This window comes from Engystomops pustulosus, chromosome 2 (genome assembly GCF_040894005.1).
Source record: "Engystomops pustulosus chromosome 2, aEngPut4.maternal, whole genome shotgun sequence".
Taxonomy (NCBI): Eukaryota; Metazoa; Chordata; class Amphibia; order Anura; family Leptodactylidae; genus Engystomops; species Engystomops pustulosus.
This window is the reverse complement of record NC_092412.1, coordinates 121845383-121867660: the sequence shown is the minus strand read 5'-3', so window position 1 is coordinate 121867660 and position 22278 is coordinate 121845383. Positions and strand designations below refer to the sequence as shown.

Genomic DNA, 22278 nt, shown 5'->3' with positions numbered 1-22278 from the left:
TCAGAATACTGCAATGTGAATTAGGCCTTACTGGCAGAGCTGCTCCAGTGGTGAGAATTGTAAGGATGGCTGACAGGTCTACTTCTAAACCTGTAATGTACATTTATTTTCAGGTGGATCTACTGGACCATGGGAGTTCCTGCATACACATTTGATGGCATTATGGCTTAATAGATTTTACATCTATTCCTGTGCTGCATTTGGCATCACCATTTGGATCTGCACCCATTTTATCACAGGAAGGAAAAAGCATCAGGTATGTATTTTATTATCTACCCTGCATTATAGGAATAGTTTGTAAACTTGCATCCTGTTGAGTTGCAGTTACCCTCATTGCCATTATTGAATTACAATGGGAGAATCCGGTGTGATACTGGTACTGAACACTTACCAGGCACAATTAAATGTGAAAAGGTCATTGAATCTATGAGACTTAAAGAATTTCGGGCTCCAATATTAGATATGTCAGAATGCAAGAAATAGTAAAAGTAATGGCCTCTAATGCAGGATGTTGTATTTCTTAATGCATCAACCATTGTCATGGTCTCTCATGTTGTTTATGGGAGTTATGAAAATTAGTTGAGCTTCTTGCTTCTCTAAAACTTACAATGGGGACGTTTCACTCCTAGAATCTTTTCCATCTTGGCTCTTCCCTTGAGGTCTGAAACAATCTGTCGTTTTATAGTTATTTTGTGGATATGCTATAAATTTCTTGGTTCGGAATAACCTTCAAGTGAGTTTTGTGCATTTGTCCAGCTAATCAGAAATAAATAAATCTGGCACTTGGTGGAACATAAAAATAAGTTTCACTCTGTTCGAGCGTGATAATCCAGGCCCTGCTTCAAATACTTGCATCCTGTGTTCGCTCATGCCCACACCGTAGTGAATTGTAGGCCTCCACAGAGGTGCCTGCACAAACAGTGATGCAAGTTTTAATCAGAATTTACAGCTGCTCTTAGTCTATCAATGCAGCCTATAAATAAATACAAATTTTATTTGGGTTATCCTATTCCTGCAAATACCTGGCATGTGGAACATCAGTGATCTAAGCCGAACATCCTAATGATTTTACCTTTTATTACTCTGAAGGTCGTTCAAAATAGTACTTGGACAGATGTTCAGCACCAACCACCCACTGTCCTCCATTATGTCTTTCTCAGTCTCAAGAAAACAGACTGATCATGACACGATAAAATAGAAGGAACTATGCAGAACAGAATACATAAGACAGTCGTTATTTTTCAGTGACTGTTATCAATATAGGGATAATATTTTTGTATGTTATACTGGTTTGTTTATTCTTCAAGGTGGCACATGTGTCTCAAAATGGTGTACCCATATCAACAAAGAAAGGGGTAAACGGCACGCCTGATTTAAATAAGGAAAAAGAAGTCTTTGTTTCCAGTGTGAAGATTTTTTATGGTTCTCAGACTGGTACGGCTAAGGTAGGTTAAATAATTAGAAAAAATACTTCCTCTGTGTTTAACCACGCCTCCCCCCCCCCCCCCCCTTTAGCTAGTGGGATGATCCATATTGGACACTGTGATGAAGCAGGGAGCTCTGGTGTGTTGTAGTGCTGAAAGGCTGCTAGGAACAGTGGGCGCAGTAATATCGCTACACTGCACCCACTGCTTCTAGCTGCACCCACTGCTTCTAGCTGCTGTCAGTGGACAACCGTAATCATTACACTCTGTAGGGGCACCATTAGGGCACAATATTGTAAAGTGGCCACAATAAGTGGGGAATAATAAGTGTTTGTTTGCCATAAGGAGTTCTGTCAAAAGTGCATATGTGCTTCTGTAGACTGTTCTACGTTAAAGGACACCTGTCATCAGGTCTGTGTCACTTGTCCTGTCACTACTACCTGTTGGAGCAGCTCACAAGGATCCATCCCAGCCTTTATCTAGTTATTTCATACATTATTCATTGTAAAATCATCTATTTTTTATCATGTAAATGAGGCTGGTCACATGGTCAGAGGCAGTGATGTCACCCCTGTTACCCCTCCCCTCTCCTCCCCCTGCTCATGTCTGTGTGTAATGTATAGTAAAGCATGGCTAGTGTGTGTGCTGCATCTGCTGACATGCTGCATCCTCCTAATACACATGTGTGAGAGACACAGACATCAGCTACACATGAATCTGACATGTTCTGCTGTAACATGGCTGCCTGGAGCTGCTGTATCTCTCCTACACACACACACACATGCACACACAGGCTGCAGGGGGCATGGCCACCAGCACCAGGAAGCACATCATTATACAGCCTCACATCATTATACAGGCTGTCAGTCATGCACTGGGGGTGTGGCTGTGCCTCCCACTCATGAATAGAGTGGACAGCTTGAATATGCTAATGCTTCATTGGACATTTCCCAGGTCATTTGCATACAGCTTTAGGACCTCATTGCTTAGGTTTACAGGCATGTAGAGGGACAATGAAGGGATAGAGGCAATGCTCTCTAATGGCAGTTTATGAAAATATATTTAGTTTAGGGGGGTTATTTTGCATGACGGGTTCTCTTTAAGACTAGGTATGGTTACACAGCTCTCCATGTCCAAAACCTAAAGCTTTATACAGTCAAAACTACTGACAGAATCCCTTAAAGCGTAACTGTTATTGAAGATTAGACCTTTAATAATTTGTGTGTGGTAGTGGTTGTTGTGAACACTTTTCTAACATTAAGAAATTCTGCTTACCCTAGCCTGTATCGTGTATCTATGCAACTCACTATGAGCTTACTTTTGGTCTCCTTGTTTTCGCTTAGACAGCTCTCAGAAGAGAGGATCTTTAAAAATAAAGTTCATACAATACTACAGCCAGGGAGAGAGCAGTTATGGTTAACACTTAGTAACAGATCTGCCATGGCAACCAAGATATAATTCTGTTACTAAGGGTCCCTTTGCAGGAATTTTGGGCAGTGATATCTAAGACGCTAGGTAGGGTACGGTGTCCAACATTGTTATTGATTTTTAAGGTTTGGCCCATAGTGAAGGGAGCGGAAGATCCTAGTGAATACTTTCCAATTTGGCGTAACCCCAAAATTCCTGAAATGTTCCGCTTTGAGGGCTTCACACCTTGGGAAGGCAAGGATATATGGTTCCTAACTCAGCTGTTGAATGGGGAGAATTTTGAAATCATTTGATCAGTTTAGAGAGGAATTTAAATTGCCCCATACAGTTTTGTAAATTTTGCAAACATTCCCTGCCATAAAACCATCTGAATTTATTCTTTAAAGTACCATATATACTCCGGTATAAGCCTAGTTTTTCAGCACAAAAAAATGTGCTGAAAACCCAAACTCGACTTATACTTGGGCATATACGGTAATGGGTCTGTTAAGTCTGTTCAACAAAAAATTGTTGGAAAATGTTAATATTTTGTGATGTATTTGTTTTTAGGGCTTCGCAAGTTCACTTGCTAACGACGTCACTTCTCTTGGCGTTCCTGTAGAAATCGTCAATATGAAAGAATATGATCCAGATGACAACTTGGTTGAGGAGGTGAGTAGATGAAATTGCCTTCTGTTGCAAATGTTTCTTTGCCAGGCATTTTGGTTTGCTGTTCTATGGAACAGTTAAATATACAATCTGCAGGAAGTCAGCACCACTAAAAAAAGATCTGGAAAAACTATATCTCAATTCACCAATTTAAAAAAAAAAAAAAATCACTTGCATGCTGTGACAATGTGTTTTAGTGAATGTGATTTTCCATGTGCAGATTGAAATTATATCAACTAATGTAAATTAAAAGTAATCACTTCATATATTATAAAAATAACCTTCATTCAGATATGCACAATTTTAAGTGTTTTGTTGTGCACACTAAAACTTGTGTGCCTCTCTGTATGTATTAATTATTATTTTTTTTTTTTCTTGCAAGCATTTTATATTTTTTTATCAGAAAAGGAACAAAGACACACTGTATTAAAGTAATATTATCTACTTTATTGTTAAAACTACAGAAGTTTTATCTAACCTAGGGGGAAGTAGCCCTATCACCCCCATCCCCCAGTACTTCACCTAGTTTTAATTGTATTCTCTTTATATGGTCATATTTCCACTGCTGTTCAGTTGGTATATAAAGTACATGATATCATCGGCTTCTCCAAAATGTTTCGGCAAGGAATGTACAATATACGCTTGTTTCAAGGTCATATAAAACGTGAGATTGGAGATTATGCAAAGATGAACTCCTTCTTGAATAAATTCAACTAGAAAATCAAGTCCTATCCATAAAAATAGGGATTGGGCACTTTCCTAGTGACATTTTAATAGTGCTGCTGTTAATTATGTAGTTTCCACAGGAGGCATTAATATATTGACCCAGTAGGGATATATACAAAGAAGGGGCCAACTGGACATGCCTCGAAACGCTCAGTTGTGGTACATCATCAGCGCTACCGTATAAGTTCTCTATGGAAGAACCACTTCTGCAATGTTGTGGGACCTGTAGCCATAGTCGCCTACTAAACCCCATAGTGACACGGCCTAAAAAGGCTCTAGTGAATTTTTTTTCTAAGTGCCGGTTTAAAGGCCATAAACCATACTACCTTTAAAATGTTTAACATATATTTTTTTTTTGTTGTACTATTTATGTTTTTTTCCCCAGTAACTAAGGTATCTATTAAACTTGGTCCTGCTCCCTCGGTTAGTGTGGGTAGCAGTAGAGAGGGCTTATGGGTTGAGCGCTCTCCATAGCCGGTAAGTCTTTGCTGCATTTTGCATTAAAGACTTAGCCGTAACACCTGTCGATCGGCGGCGCCATCTTTGTGATGATCGTTGCTCCTCGTCGCCATGACGGCCTCGGGTCTTCCGTTTTAAATATATATTATATTATATTTCTTTTTTAGAAGAATGGTGTTTCTAATCACATGGAAAGAGGCATCAGTGGAACATGTACCAAGAGAACTGTGGTTTTTTTTTTTTTTTTTTTTTTTTTTTGAGGGGGATGGTAGTGACAGATTCCCTTTCAAGTTTGTTCAACTTTTAGAAAAGTCACCAAAAAAAACCCATTCCCATTGTGAAGATGGAGGTGGAAACTTCAGGGTGTGGGGCAATTTTGTCATAATTGCAAATGTAATTGAAAGAGTAATGATTGGGCACATGTTCAGAGACTTTCTTGATTTAAAAAAAAATTAATCTGTGGAAGGAACTAAAACTTTTAGTTCAAAGGAGTGTTTGTTGAAGAATGGGCCAGAATCATGCCATGCATGCAACTAGTTTCTCCATACAGGAGGCGTTTTGAAGCTGTTGCAGCACAAAGGCTTTTATACAAGGTACTAAATAAACTTCAGTTGGCGTCATTCTACCTTACTTGGTTCCGTATGCCCAAGAAAGAAAGTTCCACCTGTATATAGGCAGTCCGGGTTACGTGCAAGTTTGTTCTTAAGTTGAATTTGTATGCAAGTTGGAACTGTATACTTTATAATTGTAACCCCAGAAAACTCTGTTTCTTTTTGACTTTTGCGTTTTAGAAATGGTGGCTAGTTAAAAAAACAGATCTCTGAATTCTATTTTATTGTTGTCTGTAATTCGGGTGTTAAGTAGGGGACTGACTATAATGAGAAGCTTTTTAAACATGAATGGGATCCCCCTCCATATTCGAATGTGGTATGTACTTTGGTGTTGGCATATATTGCAAAACATCCGGGGATACCCTATTTGGTGTTGGGGGATTTCAATTATGTCCCTCATGAGGGCCTTGACAGACATAGACTGCTGACAGATGGTAGGACGGGAGGGGTGACTCCCTTCGCCACCCTGCTCTCGAAAGTGGGCATGATAGACCTGTACACAACAAGAACGCAAGCGTCAGATAGAGAAATTGAGAATTTTTTTGGGCTAAACTCTCCTTACCTCAACTATCCGCGGGGAGTAGGAAAATGCTCTCTAACTTTGGAGGAGATGGAGGAGGCAACGCAGGCGATGGCTAACGACAAGGCCCCAGGGGTGGACAGGATGCCAACAGATCTATATAAAAAAAAATTGGGGGAATCTTGTTGCCTAAGCTACTAAAGGTTTTTGAGGAGTCCTTTGAAAAAGGGGACTTGCGCCGGTCGATGCAGGAAACCATTATCGTGGTAATGCCTAAGGAAGGGAAGGACCTTCAGATACCGGAGTCGTATAGACCCATTTCTTTATTATACGTGTCATCTCCTCCATTATTCATTCTGACCAGACGGGCTTTATGCCCCAGGAATCGACCTCTAGCAATATTTGGAGATTGCTACTCAGTCTACAGATTCCCGCAGACAACATCAGTCAGAGCAGTTTTAACACTAGATGCCGCTAAGACCTTTGATGGCGTGGAATAGCCATATCTTTGGGAGGTCATGCGGGTGATGGGATTTGGCCCTAACTTTATATCATGGGTTAAAGTGCTCTATTCTGCACCCAGGGTGAGGATACGGGCAAATGGAGAATTGTTTAAGTGGTTTCCGCCTTACTAGGGGTAGACGACAAGGTTGCCATCTGTCACCCATGCTGTTCTCCATCGCCATAGAGCCATTAGCAGCGGCAGTGATGCTGCTGTCTCCGGATATTGAGGGGTTTGATATGGCCAGTTACACAATAAAATAGCGCTGTACGCAGATGATGCCTTATTGTTCCTGGGAGACACGGGGCCTGTTTTTGACGGCAGTAATGCGCCTGTTGGAGGAATTTGGATCCCTATCAGGGCTTACTATTAATTGGCATAAGTCAGCCTTTATGGCTGTGGATCGATTGGATAGTACCTTGGCGGGACTGGTGACTCCCAGTGGTTTCTAGATTTAGATATTTGGGGATTGAGGTCTCTCCATGCATATGGGACTTTGAAGAACTTAACTTGACGCTGCTTCTTACTAAAATCAGAACTAAGATAGCAGCTTGGTGTAAGCTTCCCTTGACGGTAATAGGCCGTCTGAACCTTGTAAAGATGGTGGTGAAGCCCCAGCTGCTGTATGCCTTCATAGGATCAATGCCCTATTAAGGGATTTGGTCTGGGGGCAGAAAGACCTTTGCATCATGTTAGAAACATTGCAGCACTCAAAGACGAACGGGGGATTACCCCTCCCCAATCCATGGATTTACTATCTGGCAGTGCAGCTCCAACACCTACGGGGGTGGGGGGCTGACAGAATGGTGGGGGTCTCAGCAGGGATGGTTAGTTACTATTTAGGTACCACAAAGCTACTGATGACCTTGGATTGGGGGGGGCCTTCCGCTGGGAATCTGATTGGCTTCCAACAAAGCTTATTCACACTCTATGGGGGAAAGTGAAGCAGATCAGAGGGATTACATGCTATACAGAATATACCCCTTTATGGCATAATGGGACTCTTGGGGAATTTACCAAAATGGAGGACAACGAGTATTGGATTTGGGTGGGCTTGGTTAAACTGTCCCAACTATGCGAGGATGGTAGCATTAAATCATTTCAGCAACTGCAGGAGGAGCTATTCTTACCACACAGCATCTTCTATAGGTATCTGCAGGTGCGCTACGCATTTGATGCACAAAAGCGACTACCTTAGAAATCGGGAAGGATCCAATTATTCGATGTGTGGCCAATGCCACTTATCTACTAGGATTGATATCCTTCATGTACTTTTATTAGATACATTTTTGGACAGCCATCCCCTTTGGGTCAAGCAGAAGTGGGAAAGGGATGTAGGTGATATCACTGATGACCAATGGGAGGGGATACTGGAGGCGATCCCGTATATGTCCATCAGTGAATCGGGTAGACTGTCTCAAATCTATATTTTACACTGCGTCTACCGTACACCTAAACTATTGCATGATATAGGTATCCGTCCTGATGATAACTGCCCAAAGTGTGGGTAAGCCCCCAGCAGATATGTTGTGGACCTGCACACATCTGTCATTCTTTTGGTCCGGAGTGCTGGATCTTCTTGATAAGGTTTTTTTCTACACATTTGCCTAGGAACATACTGCTGTGTGTGTTGGGATGCATGGAGGAAGTGCTGTTGACTAAGAGATGTAAAACGGCTGTTGGTCCACTACTATTGGTAGTGCGGAAGACAATAGAGGCCCACTGGATGCAACCTGTTTCGCCCACTGAAAGCGAACGGGCGGTTACTAAACGTGGTATTCCAAAAAAAGGGGGAAAGCGAGAAATTGTGGAGTGAGTGGTTGGATACACACCGGGACTAGCGTCACAAACATTGCTGAGAGGGAGGATTAGCATGGGGGGTATGAATGATTTTGTAGGTCTGGTATTGTGCTGAAGGTCTGGGGCATTGCCTAATTTATTCTAAGTGATAGCAATGGGCAGACAAGGCCCATCCCAGAATTGCAGAAGGTGAAGCTTTCGGGGGCTGGAACTGGGGGTGGGAGGGGATGTTCTTTCCCCAATTGGGGCATTGTTGGCGTTGTATTGATTTTTACATTTTAAGGAAAACAATACAAGATCAGTCTGATTTTAAAGAAAACAAAAAAAAAAAAAATGAATGGGGGTTAGTAGTGCCAATATGCTTCTCCGCCATAATTGGATGGACAGGAGTGACTATAAGATGACTCCAGTCGCATTGATAAATCGTATGAATAAGTTTATTTTTTATTTATCTTATATATCACCATCTAATGCTCTAATACCCTTCAACCAATGCCTTTGAACTGCTAGGAATTTCACCATGGGCCTCACTAAAACATTAATGGATTGATATGATTATTTTCAGTACATCAACTTTCTTTTTCTTACACTTTTTTTTTTTAATTTTTTTATCTCTCGCATGTATTAAAACTAGTTAACCAGTATTCTAGAATAGTCTTTTTGGAATCACTTGCCCATCTGCCAAATGGGGCTCATCCTGTACTTTCTATTAACAGATCATTCTTTGGTAGTCACTAAAGAGGGCTTTAAACCCCATGGGGATTGGAAGCATCCCGCTCACCCACAGTACTAGCGGTTGCCTTACTGCTTTACAGGTGTTACTCGGCATATGAGGACACTTATTGTTTTTCTACTCTTTATTTACTGTGTATACTTTTTACAAAGATCAACTGAAGATCTCTTGTCATTTTTCTGCTGATAAGCAGAAATGTCATTACACATGCAGTTCAGCAATTCTGGTTTCTTCTTCCTACACATTTGTAGCCACTTGTGTGCTGATTGTACATAATCTACTATACAAACTCTTCTAGTACGATGTCACGCTACATTTGTTTTGAATGGGTTGTTTCTTCAAATGGACAACAACTTTTTAATGTTTTGTGACTAGTACAGAAATTGTTTAGACAGACCCTAAAATCCTTATATGCACTCAGACCTTGCAACAGAAAACTTTAAATTAGGAAATGGAATTTTCACAATATACTATCTGTAAAACCTTTAGGGCACAGTTTTGCATCTAAACACAGTAACTTTCTTGTTGGTACAAATGATAAAAAATGTACCAGGTATGTTACAGCCGTCTTTCTGCTGCATCTAATGGAGACTATTTAGTTCAGCGCAGTCTTTATTGACCCCAGTGTCTAAGAAGTTTGCTAACCAGACTGGTTGTCCTACATGCTCACATGGCAATAGAAAAGACTGCCAGAAGCACAAAATCAGGCAGGGTTAGGACCTGCTTTATGTTTTGTAGCCTGTGCAGTCGCCTCTTGCATGGAGCTGTAGAAGCCACGCCTGTGTGTGTTCCCGTAGAAAGATATGGGTATATGTGTTAACTGTTGTAACAATGGCTTGCACACATACAGACTTGGGCCCCTTGCAAGGTCAGATCTCACTGATCAAGTACAGTGCGGTGGACAGAGTACTCTCATCATGATGAAATGTGATGCAATGACTCCCAGTCTGTAGTGCTGTTCACCCTCTCCCCGCCTGGGCCCCTAATTTTACCACAAAAACCTGGTAAAACCTACATTTCTTTTACTCGAGTATAAGCCGAGTTTGGGTTTTCAGCACATTTTTTTTTAGCTGAAAAACTAGGCTTATACTCGAGTATATATGGTATTCCTTTAAAAATTGTACAAACAAAATGGGTTTCACTGTGTCCTTAAAAATCCAGGCTAAAATAATATGGGATTATTTTACTCTTCATTATTTATGCTTTTCTTCATTTTTCTTTTTTTTTTTTTTTTATTAAAAAAATGGCACCACTAGAGTTAAATGGTGGTGCCATTAAAAAAAGTTGCCTATTTCTGCAAAAGAAATGCCCTTTTATGGCCATATTGACAAAAAATAAATGACGTTTTCTAAATGGTGGCAATGGAAAAATGCCAAATGGGACCTAGTAAAGAGCAGCAGAGTGAAAAGTGGAGCTGTGATTCAACCACAAAAATACAGCATTCTACTAAGAGAACTATGCTATATGTCACATTAAAACAGATTTATGAACAAAGTACACCACAAAGAGAAGGTTATGACTTTCTAGACACTTTTTCCATGGCGTCCCACATGACGGCCCCAACTGGAGGATGGCCCTTGACCTCTGTAGGGACAGGAAGCAGAGAGGTTAAATGCCCCTCCCCCGCACCCTCACTCCAGTGGCTTCCTGTCCCTACACAGGGCAGGGAGTAGAGAGAAGTTTCTCTCCTCTCTTCCCATTAGTTGGGACAGTGAGGGGGGACACCATGGCGCGGGACCTATCCCTTACCCAGCACAGTTCCGGGCCTCGATCAGGTTGCGGCCATTTCCTCTGCCCATCGGGAACTGCATCCTCTCTCCGGCTCTGCCCGCAGCTCCTGGAGCCTAGGACACCCGGAACGCACGATCCTCGCGCTCCCGCTCACTTCCGGTCGGCACCTGCGTCGACTTCCGGTGGAGTGACGAAACCGGAAGTGACGTCAAAGCCTCACGACCCGGAAGCAGGATCGCGGGGTGGTAAGTTTAAATTGCTCCAGCATGGTAATCGCGTTGATCTGAGGTCTAATCTTCATACCGGAGCACACCTCTACCTGCTGCTTGAGAGCTTAAAGGTTCCTTTGGTGCTTATTCAGGTCAGGTTTTTACCTCGCATCTCTCTGAGCTATATACTCCTGTATATTATGTTTGTACATACTATGTTTGTTATACTATGTATACTACATTCTGACATGGGCCACATTTACCTTATAGACCCTGGTGGATCTCTCCTGGCTTACCTGTACCAGGTAAAATCCTACCCTTTAACCATTACAGTGCTGATCTCCAGGCCTTCAATTGTTATTATTACATTCTAGGCTGGCTGGTTACTGTAGTTCCTCTAGGTGCATGGAACCCTGCAATTTGGAGGCCTCAGGTTTGGACCTCATATCCCCACCTCCTGTGAGTAGGGGTTAAAGGGATAGGGTGGTGGGTCACCCGCACGTCCCATTTATAGCACTTCCTTATCTGGGCTCTCCTTTCCTTGATAGGATCCCAAGGAAAAAGGCCGTGCTAAGGAGCAATCCTCCTCTGAGAGGAAGAAAATGGCCCATAAAAAATGCAACATGCATAGCTCCCAACCGTCCCGATTTTGACGGGACTTTCCCGTTTTTCGTACCTCTGCCCCGCGTCACGGGCAGCTATGAGATTGTCACGGATTCTACCCCCAGGTCCCGCTGTGTCCGCATAGTAAATACTTTGAAAGTCTGAACTCACAGTACAGAATGGCTTCTACAGAGGGAATCCTTTTCAGAGAAGTGTCGGCTTAGCTGGAGAGCAGGGACCACGTCATCAGCTTCAGATCAGCATCTGTCCATATATGGTCTCCAGGGCTTCCCCAGACACAAGCTATTTATATAATTAAATTACATAAAGTTTTGGCCAGGCTGAGATTCGAACCTCTGCACTGCAGACAGGAGCTTAACTAACTGAGCTATAAGCCCAGTGACCCAGAGCTGAGGATTTCTGGTAACTAAGAAGTGTTATCAGCCAGTGTTACATTGTGATACAAACTAATGCACTGATATATAGAGAGGGATCTTCTCAGAGATTATTGTAATTATCAGATTATTATTAATTATTATTATTATTATTATTATTATTATTATTATTATAAATTTTATTATGGAGATGATTATTAATAATGGGAAAAATAATAATAATCATCTCAATAATAAAATTTATAATAATAATAATAATTAATAATAATCTGATAATTACAATAATCTGAGAAGATCCTTCCCTATATACCAAGGCAGTATATAGTCATAGTTCTTAGTTACCAAAATTCTCCACCTTGTTAATCACTGAGGCTATAGCTCAGTGGGTTGAGGCGCTGTGTTATTATTGTACATGGACACTGCAGGTTCTGGGTTCAAATCCCAATGAGGATAAATTATTTTTTTTTTTTTTTTTTTTTTGAGATGATTTTTATTTTAATATGGCTAAAATTTGGGGCGTGGCCAGGGAGTGATTGGGGGTGTGGCTTAGGGGGATCGCCGCGTGCCACCATTTTGTCCCTCTCTCCTCTTCACAAATGTTGGGAGGTATGAACATGTGTGTTGAAAAACTACCGAGTGCATATAAAATAACCTGTGTGCAAAAAATGCCTGGATAACTTGATTCGTGAGGAAAAGACCTCATTCATGGATGAGATGTGCAGCTTTATCCAGGAGGAAGTTCGATCATCTGTGTCATCATCCTTGGCTGCCTTTGCCCCCCAGGAACCTCCTCAAAAGCGACAGAGAATAGTGGACTCATCCTCTGATCCCGCTTCAGACTCTGAAGGAGCTACGGTCAAGGATTCTTTAGAGTTTGATACGTCCCCCTCCACCTCTGCAAATAGGATGGAGTCAAGATACCTGCTGGCCTCTGAAGACCTAGAGCCCCTCTTAAAGGCTGTAAGAGATACCCTAAAAATAGAGGAGGTAGAAGAGACGCAGTCCATTCAGGATGAACTCTTCGGTCTGCTCAAAGTCAAGAAGAGGCGTGTGTTCCCAGTCAACAATACTCTCAGAGATCTGATTCTGGAAGAATGGAGGAATCCGGAAAACAAAATTTCTCTTTCTAAAGAATTTAGGAACCGCCTTTCATTTGATGAAGAGGAAGCCAGGCTATGGAACTATGGATGCTACCCAGTTGAAGGACCCGCTGGATAGAAAGGCTGATAGCTTGCTGAAAAAGAGCTGGGAGTGTTCCATGCTGAACCTTAAGTCCAACATCGCTACAACATCCGTAGCTCGCACCCTGTTCCACTGGGTAATGGAGTTGGAAAAGCACGTAAGGGATGGAACCCCAAGGGAGCTGTTACTCAATACTTTTCCGACCCTGAAAGCAGCCACAGCTTTCATTGCGGATGCCTCGGCGGAAGGAGTGAGGATTAGTGCTAAAGAAGGAGCTCTATCCAACTCGGTAAGAAGATCCCTCTGGTTGCGTCAGTGGAGTGGAGACTTCAGGTCGAAGTCTAAACTTTGCGGCATCCCGTTCGAGGGGGAGTACGTGTTTGGGCCTGAATTGGACACCATCCTGGAGAGGGCGGCGGATAAGAAAAAGGGCTTCCCAGAATCCAGGACCAATCTGAAGAAAACTTCCTTTCGTGACCCCAAAGACAGGAGACAGTCTTTTAGGGGTAAGGGTAAGCAAGGAAGATGGAGCTACCCCAAAGGTGGAAGAGGCAGGGGGTTTCTCCTCAGTGCCAGCAATTCCGCCCCGAGTTTCAGGAAGCAATGACGCCAAGGTGGGAGGAAGACTGTTGAATTTTCATCAGCAATGGAGCCAGATAACGTCAAACCCCTGGATCCTATCTAGTCTCCAGGACGGCTACAAAATAGAATTGACCGCTCTTCCTCCCACAAATTACGTCCTAACCAGACAACCCTCTCGGGAGCTGTGGCTCCAACTCTGGACAGAAGTACAGAAGTTGATAGAGCTGGATGTGATTATCCCCGTACCTCCGGAACATCAAGGAAGAGGACATTACTCTCCACTAATCCTCATAAAGAAACCAAACGGGAAGTACAGGATGATCTGCAACCTGAAAGGGTTAAACAAGTTCGTCCTCTACCGAAATTACAAGATGGAGACCGTCTCTTCCGCTTCAGCTCTAATCCAACGCCAGGCGTTCATGTGTACAAAAGACCTGAAGGACGCCTACTACCACATCCCAATATACTCCAACTTGCAGAAGTTTCTCAGGTTCGCAGTCCTGTCATCAGAAGTCGAGGAAGTTCACTTTCAGTACAAAGCCCTTCCCTTCGGAATATCCTCTGCACCGAGAACTTTTTCGAAGATTATGGTCGAGGTAGTAGCATTCCTGAGAAAAAAAGGAATATCCATCATTCCGTACCTGGACGACCTTCTGGTAGGAAGTGCCTCAAGTCGGGAGCTGATTCTTCACAGGGATATCACCATGAAGACTCTTCAACGGCTGGGCTGGATTATCAACATAAAAAAATCCAACCTAGACCGGAGCATGAACGTGGTATTCCTGGGAGTACTAATAGACTCCACACAACAAATGTCTTTTCTCCCACCAGGAAAGAGAGAAAATCTGATTCTCCAGGTAAAGACATTCCAGAAGAAGAAGTGCTGCTCCATAAGAGATGCAATGAGGATCCTTGGACTCATGACTGCATGCATCCAGTGCGTGCAATGGAGTCAGTCACACAAGCACACTACAAAACTGGGTGCTATCCTCCTGGGACAAAGATCCTCGTCACCTAAGCCAAAAGTGGAAATTCCCCTCTGTCTCACGGTCCATGGACTGGTGGACAGATCCGACAAGTCTAGGAAAAGGAGTACCTTGGCATCCTTGGCCAGTTACAACTATACAGACGGACGCAAGTCAGTCGGGATGGGGAGCGATTTGTCGCAGGTCATCCTGTTCAGGGTCTGTGGCCAGATTCAGTGAGATACCGTTCCTCAAATTATCGGGAGTTAAGATCTGTACTTGAGGTCCAGAACACAAATGCTGAAGGGAAAGCACGTTAGGATTTTCTCGGACAACGTCACTACAGTGGCATACTTACGTCACCAAGGAGGAACCAAAAATCCGGGTTTCCTGGCACTCTCAAACAAAATCTTTGCCTGGGCAGAAGACAATCTTCAATCCCTCTCCTCCATTCACCTCAAGGGGGAAGAAAATCGGGCAGCAGACTTCCTCAGTCGGAGGAAGATCGATCAGAACGAGTGGTGTCTGCACGAGGACGTCTTCCTTCAGTTAACAAGGAGGTGGGGACATCCGTCAATAGACCTGTTTGCCTCCAGCAAGAACGCAAAGCTCCCGCGTTTCTTCTCTCTGGAACCCACAGTTCCCTTCAACCAAAGGGATGCATTCAGCCAGTCCTGGGGGAGGCTGTTACTGTATGCCTTTCCTCCAATACCTCTCGTGTTCCGAGTCATACAAAAGATCAGAGAAGACCAGGCGGAAGTTATACTTGTAGTACCTTGGTGGCCAAAAAGGAACTGGTTCCCTTGGCTAAAAAAGATGGCAATGGCGGATCCATTCCTGCTAGCAATTGTATACAAGAAGAAAGCGTGTCAAGACAACCAAACTATAAACAAAATATCAAACTTTATTTACACATATGCAATTTTGACAAACACTGACCAATTTAAAAACACTTAAAACGTGTAACAAGTACACAAACAGGACTCAATGGGATGAAAAATGTCCAAGTCATCCCAAGAAAACCACCCTGGCTACAACAAATCTTATCTGGTGTTGATGAATATACAATAAGAGCTCCCAAAGGGAATCAGCTACATAAAGTGCATGGTAACACAACAGTATAGTAAACTTTTCCTACATAACAATCATAAGAAATAAGGCACTGTGTATCACGCATATATATACAAAATCATGGTAATTTACCAGACAACACCAGAGACAGCCAGGGGGTCGTGATGCCCCACGCGTTCCGTCACCTAAGGTGACTTCATCAGGGGTGAGCAATATTTTTATGCGCACGCGCTGTGTACAGGAGCGCCTTACTCAAATTTAGTCAGGCGCTCCTGTACACAGCGCGTGCGCATAAAAATATTTCTGGCGCTATTTGTGTCGCACATGTAATTACAACATCTGACACTTCTGGTGCAGTAACCGGATGTGAACTGAGCAGCCCGCAGGTAAGGGGACTCCCACTGCTGTTATAAAAGCCGCCACACCGACTCAGCTGATTGCTCTCCCCTGATGAAGTCACCTTAGGTGACGGAACACGTGGAGCATCACGTCCCCCTGGCTGTCTCTGGTGTTGTCTGGTAAATTACCATGATTTTGTATATATATGCGTGATACACAGTGCCTTATTTCTTATGATTGTTATGTAGGAAAAGTTTACTATACTGTTGTGTTACCATGCACTTTATGTAGCTGATTCCCTTTGGGAGCTCTTATTGTATATTCATCAACACCAGATAAGATTTGTTGTAGCCAGGGTGGTTTTCTTGGGATGACTTGGACATTTTTCATCCCATTGAGTCCTGTTTGTGTACTTGTTACACGTTTTAAGTGTTTTTAAATTGGTCAGTGTTTGTCAAAATTGCATATGTGTAAATAAAGTTTGATATTTTGTTTATAGTTTGGTTGTCTTGACACACTTTCTTCTTGTATACAATTGCTGGCATTTTTGTGTCTATAAAACAACCGGTGCATTTTGGCTGTGCAGGGCCCACACCCTTCTTTTGTGGATCCATTCCTGCTACCACCTCGTCCAGATCTCCTGTTCCAGGGTCCAGTCCTTCATCCTAATCCGCAGGCTCTCCAGCTCGCTGTATGGATCCTGAAAGGAAGATACTAACAGCCAAGGGGCTATCTGACAAGGTAATTTCCACGATGAAGGCCAGTCGCAAGGGGGTCACCCATAGAATTTACTCCAGAATATGGACGAAATTCGTGTCCTTTTGCGGCTCCGTTCCGCCTAACCAGTTGTCTCCCAACATCTCGCAGATACTGGATTTCCTGCGAACAGGTTTTGATAAAGGGCTGAAGACGAGTACACTCAAAGTCCAGGTGTCGGCCCTTAGTGCCTTCTTTGATACTTCTTTGACGGAGCACAAGTGGATCCAGAGGTTTGTGAAAGCTACCTCCAGATTAAGGCCTCGCTTGAAACAAAACGTCCCAAACTGGGATCTGTCTCTGGTGTTGAATCACCTGATAGGTCCTCCATTTGAGCCCTTAGAGAATACTGACCTTAGAAGCCTAACCCTTAAGCTGACCTTCCTTATAGCCATAACCTCAGCTAGATGGCTAGGGGAGATTCAGGCCCTCTCCCTTAGAGAACCTTATCTCAGAGTTCTGGAAGATAGAGTAATTTTAACTCTAGATAAGACCTTCGCTCCCAAAGTGTTTTCCAGTTTCCACCGCAATCAAGAAATTGTGTTACCACCTTTTTGCCAGAACCCAAAAAACAGTAAGGAGGCAACATGGCATACTCTGGATGTGAGGAGATGTCTTCTCCACTACCTGGACATTTCTAAACCTTGGAGAAAGGACGACAACATCCTCCTGCAGTACACGGGAAAGAACAAGGGGGAAAAAAAGCTTCCAAAGCGTCTTATTGCCCGTTGGATCCGAACTACCATCAAAGAGGCATACAAGGCCGAAAAAAATGGACATTCCTGGGACTGTCAGGGCCCACTCAACCAGGGGGGTGGCTGCCTCATGGGCTGAAAAACGTCGGGCCTCTCTAGTGGATATCTGTAAAGCAGCTACCTGGTCTAGCCAGTTAACATTTGCTAGACACTACAGATTAGATGTCCAAGGCGCCAGGGACCAGACCTTCGGTAGGAAGGTCTTGCAGGCAGTTGTCCCCCCCTAGAAGTACTGGTAACCTGGTACATCTCCAGTTGGGGCTGTCATGGGGGACGCCATGGAAAAGGAGAATTATTCTCACCGTTAATTCTGTTTCCATTAGTCCACCATGACGACCCATATATTTTTTTCCCGTCCCCTTTTGCTTTGTAAGACAGAGTAGTCTTAGTCTTTATTATTTAACCTGTTGTATCTGTGTGTGACTATAACATACAATAAATGGGTTGCATCCACAGCCGGTGTAGTTATTTGGTAGCCACTGGAGTGTGGATGCGGGGGAGGGGCATTTAAACTCTCTGCTTCCAGTCCCTACAGAGGTCAAGGGCCATCCTCCAGTTGGGGCCGTCATGGTGGACTAATGGAAACCGAATTAACGGTGAGAATAATTCTCCTTTTCCCAAATGTGTACTAGAAGGGGTGTAGAGTAATTTATCAACACGTAAAGCACAGATCTGTAGTAGTAAACAAAACTAAGCCAATTAATAGGAGATGGAAAGTGCAAGTGACTTAAAGGGGTTTCCCACGAAAGACAATTCTCACATCTCAATCCCCTAGTGATAACTCGCTCCTGTCACTCTCTATGCTGCTCAGTGTAAAATCCCAGGGTGTGGGCGGGGCCTCTCTAAGCAGACGCATTACAGCATTGTCTATTTTTGTGGGGGTGACGATGTGGTTAGATTATCAGGGTACAGTGTGTATGTGCACTTTTATATGGCTTCTGACATTGTACTGACACAGAGAGGGAGAGATGAAACAGATCAGAGATGAGATGCCTGTTGCACACACAGCTCTGCTACATCTCGCAGATCATGAGATCCATTAGATGCCTATTAGACACACAGCTCTGCTACATCTCGCTTACATGTGCCTGCTTCCCCCGGATCACTTATCTCCTTGTAGTTTGTAGCTCCTCTGTGCTCACCATGTGCAGGCAGTCCCCGGGTTACATACAAGATAGGGTCTGTAGGTTTGTTCTTAAGTTGAATTTGTATGTAAGTCGGAACTGTATATCCCAGCCAGAACTTTTTTGGTCTCTGTGAAAATTGGATTTAAAAAATGTTGGGTTGTCATAAGAATCAAGATTAACAATAAAGCTTCATTACAGACACCATTAATAACTGTTACAGTTGTTTATTGTAGCCTAGGACTAAAGTACAATAAATTACAAATATCCAGAGGTCCGTTTTTAACTAGGGGTTGTATGTAAGTCGAGTGTTCTTAAGTAGGGGACCGCCTGTACTGACAGAATGTAATCAGTGTCTCTAAGCTCCGGGCAGGGAGCGTGGCTACAGCCACACAGCAGAGACGGACAGTTATTGCATCTGCTCAATCCCAGTCCAAGATGGTGCAACCTGCCCCCCCCAAGTGAGAAGTTACTGGGTTGTGTCTAGGGTAAACTGAAATTGTGTACAACAGGACTAATTGTCGAGAGGTTGGACTTGTATCTGTGAAGTGCTGCATTTATGTTAATAACAGTGAATTAGAGAAGGTGTTATTTTCTTATGCTGAGTACATATAAGAAACTTCTCTTTGGGAATTTATGAACCAGGGAACCCAATCCTCTCAGGTGTGGGAACCCTCAATGAAAAGATTTCAGGATGGGTAGGAAGGTATCCTTAACCTCCACTAGTGAGAATTTCCACCAGCTTCCTCTAAGACACCACAGACCTTCAGAAAAAAATATCTTTCATAGGGCCTCTCCTTAAGTTCAGTATCCTTGCAATTTAGGATGTCGAATCCCTATATTCTAACATCCCACACAAAATGGAAAAGCCTGCCAAATTAATCGCAAGGCTTATGGGATTGCCTCAGACCCAGTATTGCAGCTGACCAAATTTTTATTTCTGCTTTGGGGAGCAAATCTACCTACAGAACACTGAAATTGCCATGGGAACAAAGATGGCACCACAATATGCCACCTCTTCATGGCAAAACTAGAAAATGTCTTCCTAGAATACTGCCACATCAAACCATTGGCATACAACTGGATTATTGATGATATTTTGATCATTTGGACAGGTTCAAATTCATGAAAATTTCAACAAATTCCATCCTATAATAAACCTGACATTATACTTCTCATACAGTGAAATAAACTTCTTGGACACAACCATAAAAATCCCAAATAACTGTACCCGGACTACAGGCTGATTGGCCTTCATACCGGAGATGGGACAGCTTTCACATTACACATATTAAAAGAAAAAAAAATTAAAAATCCATCTACAGCCAGGCCATCCGATATAATTGTATCTGCTGTAGTCCAACAAACGCTAATCCAAACAATTGTAAGGAAGACATTCCTAAATGAGGGATACCATCATATGCTAACTGACAATCAAATCAGTAGAGCCACATGGATACCCAGAAGCCATCTTCTCCAATACAAAGAAACGGTAAATCACAATAGTGTACCACTGGTTGTGACTTGGTATTTCCAAATGTGGATTATAAGAACAACCTCAAGAAAACTCTACCACATACTCCACAAAGATGACCGCCTAAAGACAATGTTCCCAGATCCTCCATTGCTGTGCTACTGGGAACCTCCAAATCTGAGGAATATTGTGATCAGGAGCTCCCTACCAACAAACATACACAAAGGAACTTTTCCCTGTAATGTTAGGAGCTGCCAAACCTGTGCTCTGATTCTGACCACAGACAGGATACAGATCCCCAACACACAGCAGGAATATGACATCCCAGCCACATTCTCCTGTTACACTTCTATTGTGGTCTACCTGATTGTGTGCACAAAATATCCTGTCTGCGGCCTTTATGTTGGAGAGAAACGGCAATAATTTAAAGCCCGGATCAGGTCTCATCGCCAAATAATAAAACATGAGCAGAAACCTCTACCTGTGGCCAAGCACTTATGCAGTCCTGACTATAACCCCATGGATATGAAGGTCCTAATCTCAAAGGCCAATTTCCGGTCACAAAATGAGATTAATTTGGGAATACAAGTTTATTACCCTCTTTGATAAATTTAGTCCTGTGTGGAGGGTGTCAAAGTGATTCAAAGGAACCAACTACAACATCTAACAAATGTTATCCTGAGATAAAGGGTCATCGGATACTTCAGAGTCATTAACTTGGAGGAAATAAAACACCACGTTGCCCAAGTCATCTAATTACAGACCGTTTGGCTCAACTTTGGGGTCCATTCACACGCGGTATGCCCGCCGTGCGGGCATACCTCCGTGTGCTGGAGAGGAGGTGACCCCTCCTCCCTCCATAGAGAATAGTGGCGCACGGCCGCACACATGCCAAAAGATAGAGCATGCTCTATCTTTTAGCGGTGTGCGACCCGGCCCACATGTGTGGCACCGTATCTGCGCTGCTATTGCTGTCTATGGGGACGTACATGCGGCCGCAAATTTGTACGTCCCCACAGACAGCCATGTGAATGTGCCCTTAGACTTTGTGTGTGTGTGTGTGTGTGTGTTTTTCTCATTACTTCCCTGTACATTGTATATAAAATCTGTATCAGTTCAGTAAGCCTGTTATACCATGTCTGATAAAAGGACCTGTCTCGAAAGCTTGCTTGTAATTCTCCGTTGGCCATTGAAGGATATCACAATCTCAAGGTGACTTTTTTTTTTACCTATCAAAAGCAGCAGAAATTGTCTAACCTAACAAAGCCTTTTGACCCCATTATTTATAAATGAACTGTGCATTTTATTTTAGGGAGGCTGCCAAACTCTATATGGTTCCCATTTTGGTTTGTTCCCACCCTATTTACATAACTGCTATCAAGTTGTTGGACAAAGTCCTTGAACAAAAGCTAAGGATATATATGAAACTTTTTTGGCTTTAGGAATTTTTGTCATGTGAAACTTTCCATTGCTATGGTGCGTCAGCATTTGCTTATCACTTTTCTGCTACTGAACAAAACAAGAGCACATCGTACCTGACCTACATATCAGCTGTCTACAGCCAAATTGATTTAGTTTCGCATTTTTGAATTTTTATGGAGCAAAAGTTCCAGTAGTGCCAGTGAATTTAATGGCACATTAGCATTTACATTGTTCGTGGCCTGTCATGACCTTGTCTTGATAGGAAACTGCTCCGCCTGTGATTAAAAGAACTTAATGGTAAATTGTCTTTGCTCCAGTTAATATGAATATTCCTATTATATAAACAGAGCCGTAGACTGCACCTTCATTCACCTGGAAGCAAGACACCTTTACTGGCTTGGAGATGCTCTGTGTGATAGTTAACTATTTCAAGCATCAATTCAATTTATGTGAAATTTTCTTTTAAATGCTTGGCTATAACTAAATGGAAAGTAAATCTTGTTTTTTAAGGTCACTTTTTTTTTCGAATCTGACTATTTTCTATTGTGATCGTGATTTTCCTTTGTGTACTCACTAGGCTTCTCCCCTTCTCCTCTCTATGCCTCAATATTTCTATGCCCCAGCTTTCTGTTGACTGCCCCATTTTTTTTTTTTAATTTTTTTTCTTTTTTTTCCACATTTTACTGACAGAGAACAAAACGTATGTAAACCGACAGGTATAGTATTTGGTTATACAGATACAAATGCAAAGTCATAATAGTAATTTTCTTAAATAACTATGGTGGTGAACTGTGTCAAAAATGCTCCACAACATTATAC

At 42.7% G+C, this 22278-nt stretch overlaps 1 protein-coding gene across 1 annotated transcript in view; it reads left to right on the top strand.

Annotated features, from left to right (window-relative positions):
- The window catches only part of LOC140118364 (S-adenosyl-L-methionine-dependent tRNA 4-demethylwyosine synthase TYW1-like), a 117003-nt gene that overhangs the window by 11919 nt on the left and 82806 nt on the right, over nt 1-22278 (top strand). Inside the window, exons 2-4 of the mRNA XM_072136201.1 lie at nt 114-256; nt 1308-1445; nt 3402-3503. Coding sequence (XP_071992302.1) covers nt 114-256; nt 1308-1445; nt 3402-3503 — 383 coding nt within the window. The remainder of the gene's footprint in view (nt 1-113; nt 257-1307; nt 1446-3401; nt 3504-22278) is intronic.